Genomic DNA, 7,943 nt, shown 5'->3' on the forward strand with positions numbered 1-7,943 from the left:
AATTACTGAAACAATTTACCCCTCCCTCCCCCCCTTCCTGGATGCACGTGGAACTAAGATCAAATCTGGTAGGTGAATACTAATTATTAAGGAGTTTAACAAATGACTCCAATGGACTCCAAATTTCTTTAAAATTCCTAATTTTCCCAGATTGCTCCACTAACATTCTTTCATAATGGTAATATAATATATTTGGAATAACAGCATTTTCAATTATACTTTATTTTCAACTGAAACCTCAGAAATTCCTGCTAAATTCACGTAACATGGCTCCTACTAATAATTTTCTTGCTGCATTTTAGAAAATCCAAAGTTAGACTCTAGGAAAGGGGTGCTGAAAAGTTCTCAGTCCAACCGACCAACTTCCTAAATTCCGAGCGTTATTTTGCCGCTGTAGCTGAAAAGAATGTCATGTTATTTCATTAAGGGGTCCTTTTACTATGGCGTGCAAACCGATTTAGCGCACGCTAAATGCTAGGGCGCCCATTATATTCCATGGGTGCCTTAACATTTAGCGCCCGCTAAATCAGTTTGTGTGCCTTAGTAAAAGGACCCCAAAGTGTCAATTTGCAGAAACCAAAATTCTCTGTTTTGACTTTGTTTCAGATCATTGATTGAACTATATCCAGGGGTTCATAGTCAGTGGCGCACAAGACAGCAGCACGCCGACAATCCAGCACTGACAATTTGGCGCAAGAAAGAAGCGTGCCGCCGAAAAACTTATTTTTAAAGAGCTCCGACAGGGGGTGTGGGGGGGAACCCCCTCACACACTGTAATGCATGGTGTTCGCGCTGCTGTTGGGGGGAGGGTTTGGGGGGTTGGATCCCTCCATTATAGAGAAAATGGAATTTTTCTGATTTTTTTCAGGAAAAGTTCCGTTTTCTCTATAATGTGGGGGGTTGCTCCCCCCCACACCCCCCCCCAACGGCAGCGCGAACACTATGCATTAAAGTGGAGGGGTTCCCCTTCCACACCCCCCGTCAGAGCTCTTTAAAAATAAGTTTTTCGGCGGCACGCTTCTTTCTTGCGCCAAATTGTCAGCGCTGGATTGTCGGTGCGCTGGTGTCTGGCGCGCGATTATCCCATCACCATATCCAGGTCATTCTCGTTAGCATTCCCTCATATTATGAGGTGCTGTGTAATTGTTTATTGATAGTTTCTATATCACTAATGACTAGGGAGTCAATTCAGAGCAGTTTACATGAACTTTTGTAAGGAGTTACAATACATGAGCTTCAATAATGGTTGTACAAAACAGAGTTTGAATGTTTCCGTGATGGTTAATACACTCATCCTATGTATACACACACATAATACTCATATTGTATCCTATATTCATTCTAAAACCTACTTACTTACAAACTTAATACTAGTATCATGTATTATGTTCATCTGAGATTTACATACGGTACCTCTGATAATTCTAGTTATCTGTACTTATTTATCTTATTCTCAGCATTTTGGGTATATCTTTTGTGTTCACTCCATCATCTATTTCCTCTGTAGTTGCTTCTCCCCCCTATCTGTTGTTTTATTAGTTAAAGCAGTCTGTCAAAAGGATGGTCTATATCCCTTTCTTGAATTTTCCGGAATAAGGAGTTGTAGTAGTCCAGACAGGTAGCTAGCTATTCATGGGTGTATGATATTAGCTAAATCAAGATTCTAGAACTAATTGCACAATCAATGACTCTTCTGTAAATGTGTGAAAGAGGTATATTTTTATTTTCATGTATTATAACAGAGTCTTAGGCCCTCTTTTACAAAGGCATGCTTAGCATTTTAGCGCAGATTTAGCACGTGCTAAATCAACATGTGCGCTAACCGTTATCACATCCATAGGATAACATGCACGCATTAAAGCTAAAAAGCTTAGCGCACCTTTGTAAAAGACGGGGTTAGTGCTTTGTAAGCAAGAAAGTGGTAAAAATACTGAAAACAATTCGCTCAGATTGTAAACGTAACAAGGTGAATTCTCCACCCTCCCTCACTTTGACCGGCGTATTTAATTTTATGTTTATAAACCTCGAGAACAGAAATGAGTTAATATTAAAGAGGTTTAAGTTTCACTACTGAGGAATAAGAGGATGTAACTAAGAATCCCTATTAGAGTAAGGAATGGTTTGGGATTCGCGAGGGTGAATGGTGAATTATTTCTTTTTTTTTTTCTTGATAATTTGTTTATTTAAAATTGTGTCATATCTCCCCATTATTGTGGGCTTAGAAAGGAATTTTGTATGAATGATTAATCACTGCTAATATCTAAGGAAGATCCTTTTTTTTTTCTTTGTATTGTCTGATATTGTAACTATTAAATTTATAAATTAAAAAAATAAAATAAATAAACCTGAAAGTTCATGGCTGTATAAATAAAATAGAAATAATATTCAAGCTTTTAATCTGCTGTGGTGAGAATAAGGGCTCCTTTTATCAAGCTGCGCTAGCGGTTTAATGCACGTAATACCATGCGCTAAACCGCTGGCCATGCTAGCTGCTACCGCCTCCCTTGAACAGGCGGTAGTTTTTAGGCCAGCGCGGGGGTTAACGCATGATGAAACGTCACGCGCGTTAACCCTGCTAGCGCAGCTTGATAAAACGAGCCCTAAGTGGAGGAGGCAACTCAGGTAATAAAACTTCAGTAACATACAACATAAATTCTGCAAGTATAGGGCTCCTTTTACAAAGCCACGCTAGCGGTTTAACGTGCATAATAGCGCACGCTAAACCGCCGGCCGCGCTAGCCGCTACCGCCTCCTCTTGAGCAGATGGTAGTTTTTCGGCCAGCACGGGGGTTAGCGCGTGACGAAAAGTTGCATGCGCTAACGCAGCTTCGTAAAAGGAGTCCATAATTTTACATAGTTATATTAAAAATTAAATTTATTTTATTTACTTTTTACAGCTCCAACATGGTCTTCCTCACCAAACCCCCCGAAAAATAGCCATCAGGTAAAACGTATGATTAATCTGCTCTATTGCAGTGCCTGATAGAAGAATTTCTGAAAGTGAGCAAATAAGCTCCCTTATTCCAAAAACGTTAAACATCATTTAAAGATTCATAAAACAACGGAGGTTAGGTACAAGAAAACAGGTCTATTGGCTAATCTGTTGCCTTGTTTTCTGTGGTGCTACTGCTGCTGCTGCCTGTTGCTTTGCTGGGTTTCACCAGAAGAGGGTAGAGTTTTGGAAAATCTTGACGTAAGCCTGGGATTCCTACTGTGTTTAGAAGCGCCACAAGAAAAATAGGCTCAAGTTTCCTCCCTCTTCACTTCCAGCCACAGTCAGATGGAGTCTGGAACTGAATTCCCTGGGGCGCTAAGAGAGAATGGAAGGATCCTCCCAGAAAGGACTTCAGTGTTTTCCTGGGGATCACATCTGCTGACTGATGAGCTCCTCTACGAGCGGGCTTTTCTACTTTGCAAGGGGCTTGTTGCACTGACCTCTGAATAAATGTCACTTTGGAGGAGAGAACAGAGTCTCCAGAGCAATTTGAAGGAGTAGAAGAAAGGGTGAGTTGTTGTCAAGGATTTCTTCGCCTTGAAACTTATTGAAGCGTTCTGTGCTGCAGTTTGCTAGTGACTAGTTCGGCTTTCAGTATACAGTGCAGCTTGTTGCATGGCGTGTGATCCTTGCAAGCTTATTCTAGCTGTGCGTTGGTGTCTGTGACATTGACAGTGTGCAGTGTCAGTATAAATGATTTGGTTGCAATTATATTGCAGATACGAGGAACCTGTGTGGATGCACTTTCTGGTGTACAAAGAAAACACAGCCCAAAAGATCTAGACTTAACTGTGAAATTAATACAGCGCCGAAAAATAGCCATGCTGGACAACTCAGGATTACAGGATCAAGACAGTGATGCATCAGAAAGCAGTGAAGCTGTGGAAATTATAGTGAATGTTGGAGGAATTAGACAGATTCTGTACGGAGATATTCTGAACCGTTACCCAGAAACCAGACTGTCTGAGTTGGTTAACTGTTTATCAGGGGGATATGATGCTATTTTCTCTCTCTGTGATGACTATGATCCTGGGAAAAAAGAATTCTACTTTGACAGAGACCCTGATGCTTTCAAGTGCATTGTAGATGTCTATTACTTTGGGGAAGTTCACATGAAAAAAGGAATATGCCCCATATGCTTCAAGAATGAAATGGAATTTTGGAAAGTGGATCTGTCACTATTGGATGACTGCTGCAAAAGTCACCTGAGTGAAAAAAAAGAAGAGCTAGAAGAAATAGCCAAACGTGTCCAGGTGATCTTGGATGATCTGGGGCTAGATGCCACTGAGAACCGGTGGAAGAGATGCCAAAAATGTATCTGGAAATTCATGGAGAAGCCGGAATCCTCTTTCCCAGCTCGAGTCACTGCAGTTTTCTCGTTCCTCTTTATTTTGCTCTCATCTGTAGTGATGTGTGTAGGAACCATCCCAGAGCTGCAGATAGAGGACTCGGAGGGGAACCGCATGGAGCACCCAACACTGGACCGAATCGAGACAGTTTGCATAGGCTGGTTCACCCTCGAATATGTGCTCAGACTCATCTCCTCCCCTAATAAACTGCACTTTGTCCTCTCTTTCATGAATATCATTGATGTCTTGGCAATTCTCCCTTTCTATGTCAGTTTGATCCTGACCCATCTGGGTGCCACAATGATGGAGCTAATCAACGTGCAGCAGGCCATCCAAGCACTCCGTATCATGAGAATTGCACGAATTTTTAAATTAGCCCGCCACTCCTCAGGGCTTCAGACTTTGACCTATGCTCTGAAAAATAGTTTCAAGGAGCTAGGCTTGCTTCTTATGTACCTAGCTGTTGGAATTTTTGTCTTTTCAGCCCTGGGTTATACTATGGAACAGAGTCACCCTGACACCTTATTTAAAAGCATTCCCCAGTCATTCTGGTGGGCAATCATAACCATGACCACCGTTGGATATGGAGACATCTACCCCAAGACGACACTGGGTAAACTGAATGCGGCCATTAGCTTTCTGTGTGGAGTTATAGCCATAGCTCTCCCCATTCATCCCATCATCAATAACTTTGTCAAATATTACAACAAGCAGCGGGTTTTGGAAACCGCAGCTAAACACGAACTTGAACTGATGGAGCTCAACTTGGGCGAGGGGAAGGTTGGTGGTGCTGGGCATGAGCCAGAGGATGCCAGGCATAAGCGGAAAGACCCGGGTGTGCCAGTGTGGAGCAGTAATCTAAAACTCTCTCACAGTGACACTTTCATTCCACTGCTGTCAGAAGAGAAACATCATCGGACCAGACTGCAGAGCTGCAAATAAAGTGCTAGGCAATGCTGCACTGCAGACTGCAACAGGATAAGGATTTTGTAAATATGGTATAAGAGGTTTGAGTATAATTTTTCTAACTCTTCTTCCAGCAGCTCAATTCAAATTACTGCTAGTTTATCCACTTCATATTTTGGTAAGACTAATTTTATATACATCATACATGCCCACAATAATCAGATCTCATCAAAACATCAGTTGTATCGGGGTGGGGGGGGGGGGGGAGGAAAATATAATGTGTTTGAGAATATTTGACGGAATGAAATGACTTGCTAAAATGTACACAATTTACTTGTGCAGCACTGTAAAATGCTCCTCTAATAAGGAATAAATTTTGTGATTGTGCTTTCCATGGATTATATGTCTGCACAGTATTTAGCCTTAATGCCCAGGAAATCTCAGTCTTGAAAATACAGAACAGACAAAGCACCTGTGGATTCAGTAAAAGCAGAACAAAAACAAGACTACCATACTGTAGCCCCAGCCTGATACAAGCTGCATTTCTGAGATGAAAATAATCATTGCACATGTAGAAGCCAGTGGCATGCCTTTCTAAGCAAATATGTCGCTACCGTCTTTTGCAAGAAAACGTTACTGGTTTAGGCAACTTTATATGTGGGATCATTAGTGGAATTATGCATTTGATGACATAATTCAAAAGTCCATTAAACACAAAATCACTGCCCCCTCCCCATAAATATCTCTGTTTTCATTTTCTTTCCAGGATGTGAGCACATCATGCTTTCTCCCTGATATTATCTAATGTAAATGAAAAAAAAACAAAACCAAACCCCTTTGCTACACAAAGACAAAGGCTATTTGCTGGATACAGCTGGTCTGAATGTACAGCTGAGCAGAAACTTGATCCACAGAAACACAGGATATACGATACTAGGCTTAACATGATGTAAATATGCATTTTCTGGTCTTAATCCATGTGGAGCAACATTTGTGTATGGAAAAGCTACTTTGTTTTTTCAATATGCAGGGCTGGTACAAGAAGGACCCTAGCCCTCTCCCCAAACAAAGCCTTGCTGTGACCTCAACAACCCTAATCATCTCAACAGCACAATCTAGTAAAAATAGATAACTAAACACTTTTTTAATATTAAATTTTGTTTACTATGTGTGTGTGGTTATTAAGATCTATTGTTTCTTTTTAACTGCAGGCCTCTTTGCTGCCCTTCCATAAGCTGCCTCACTAGGTGTCCACTTAATCTTGCCTAATGGTGAAGCCGGCCCTGCTAATAAGCACAAAATATATGGAGTGAGTTAATTAATTAACAAACTGTGTGCAAATTTATACTTATTTATTTATTTTTAAAAAAAACCTATCTTCCACCTATTTCCTAGGCAAGTTCCAATCAACAAACATAATAATTCAGACACACATAAAACATTATCAATAAAACAATCAAAATCATTTTAAAATTTGTCTATTATAGCAATTCACCTGTCATAAAGAGCCTGCAAGTTGTTTCCATAGCACCTAACTGAAGCTTTATTTATACCCTATTTATGCAGCCATGAATTTTGTCCCAGTAGTTTCCTTAGGGTCTTTAGCCCAGTCTGCAGGGCTATTCCAGCAAAAACCTCCATTTGCAATTAGCCAGGGATTTAGTGTTATTTTGTAAGGTCCTCTCAATTTATTTAGTATAGATATTGCAATCAGAACCCTGCAATTGTGGACCTCGACTGGAAAAACTTCTCAGGGGCTATAAAAGCTTAGGCAGCTCTTGTGCAAGTAAAAAGCTGATTTACATGGGCACGAAAAGATGCAATTTATATTATCTTCCAGCAGCATGCACAAATTTCATAGAGGTAGTGGGGTAGGGTAGTGGACTTTCAAATTATATATTTGTTTTGTATCTTAGAATAACAATACATGTGCAGAAATTTTTCCGTGTCGATGCCTATATCTGTTGTGCTTGCAATGCAACTGTTGGTTAACTCCTTTGGACTTGGGTTTCAGAAATAGAGCTTGGGAGGAGAGAAGGTGTAGGGGTGAGGATTGTGCTTCTCAGGTGTTCCAGACTAATCTCCTCTTTTACTAAGGTGCGCTAACTGATTGGCGAGCGCTAATCGATTTAGCGCATGCTAAACGCTAATGCGTCCATAGACTAACATGCACCTTAGTAAAAGAGGTCCTAAATGCCAAAAGTTTTGAGTTTGGGAACTTGGTCCCCTTATTGGCTCCTCTTCGACATGCAGCTTTGAATGATCAGCCACTGACATGTGGCACTTACGTATACTGTATACGGTACCCTAAATTCTCTAAAGTCACGTGCCTGAATTTCTCACTAGGGCACAAATTTAGACACACAAGTTACAGAACAATATAAGGGGGGTGCTGGAAAGTTCTCAGCCCAACCAAGAACAGAATGACGTGGATGTGGTTCAATCGATGATCTGAGACAATGTCAAAAACATAGAATTTTGTTTCTACAAATTGGCGCTTAACGAAATAAGAGAACACTCTTCAGCTATAGTGGCAAAATAACGCTCAGAATGGTTGATGGGGCTGAGAACCTTTCAGCACCCCCTCGTACCAGTTGTGCACCTAACTTAATTGTAAAATTAGACCTTAATTGGTCTTAAGTACTAATAATATCTTTTAAGTGATATTAATTGGTGCTAATTATCCCTAATTT

The 7,943-nt window shown here is 40.6% G+C and overlaps 1 protein-coding gene across 1 annotated transcript; it reads left to right on the plus strand.

The window, feature by feature from the left end:
* Positions 1–3,245: 3,245 nt before the first annotated feature.
* KCNF1 (potassium voltage-gated channel modifier subfamily F member 1) lies at positions 3,246–5,495 on the plus strand. The gene is made up of 2 exons (XM_033935806.1): positions 3,246–3,504; positions 3,715–5,495. Exon 2 carries the CDS (start codon positions 3,817–3,819, stop codon positions 5,284–5,286), a length of 1,470 nt encoding a protein of 489 aa, XP_033791697.1. The 5' UTR covers positions 3,246–3,504; positions 3,715–3,816; the 3' UTR covers positions 5,287–5,495.
* The last annotated feature ends 2,448 nt before the right edge of the window (positions 5,496–7,943 follow it).

Source organism: Geotrypetes seraphini, chromosome 3 (assembly GCF_902459505.1).
Source record: "Geotrypetes seraphini chromosome 3, aGeoSer1.1, whole genome shotgun sequence".
Classification (NCBI taxonomy): Eukaryota; Metazoa; Chordata; class Amphibia; order Gymnophiona; family Dermophiidae; genus Geotrypetes; species Geotrypetes seraphini.